The following is a 388-nucleotide window of genomic DNA, read 5'->3' as shown; positions in this document are numbered from 1 at the left end:
CTTTCCTGCGCTACATGCGGCCGCCCATCAAGCAGGAGCTCATCTGCAAGTGGATCGACGGCGAGCCGCCGCCGGGCGGAGGGACGCCCTGCTCCAAGACGTTCGGCACCATGCCGGAGCTGGTGGGCCATGTCACCGTGGAGCACGTCGGCGGGCCCGAGCAGAGCAGCCACGTGTGCCACTGGGAGGAGTGTCCCCGCGAGGGCAAGCCCTTCAAGGCCAAGTACAAACTCATCAACCACATCCGCGTGCACACGGGCGAGAAGCCCTTCCCCTGCCCCTTCCCCGGCTGCGGCAAAGTCTTCGCCAGGTCCGAAAACCTCAAGATCCACAAACGGACTCACACAGGTGGGTGTGCCTCCGCCCCTCCCGGCCTCGCCTTTTTTCT

The 388-nt window shown here is 65.5% G+C and overlaps 1 protein-coding gene across 1 annotated transcript; it reads left to right on the top strand.

Annotated features, from left to right (window-relative positions):
- Positions 1 to 14: 14 nt before the first annotated feature.
- Positions 15 to 362, top strand: LOC109364718 (zinc finger protein ZIC 4-like; the record flags this gene model as incomplete). Its single annotated transcript, XM_019611344.1, has 1 exon — positions 15 to 362. A coding segment is annotated over exon 1 (348 nt), but the record flags the coding sequence as incomplete, so codon positions are not given.
- Positions 363 to 388: the final 26 nt, after the last annotated feature.

This window comes from Meleagris gallopavo, unplaced genomic scaffold (assembly GCF_000146605.3).
Source record: "Meleagris gallopavo isolate NT-WF06-2002-E0010 breed Aviagen turkey brand Nicholas breeding stock unplaced genomic scaffold, Turkey_5.1 ChrUn_random_7180001899762, whole genome shotgun sequence".
Classification (NCBI taxonomy): Eukaryota; Metazoa; Chordata; class Aves; order Galliformes; family Phasianidae; genus Meleagris; species Meleagris gallopavo.
This window is presented reverse-complemented; position numbering and strand designations above follow the sequence as displayed.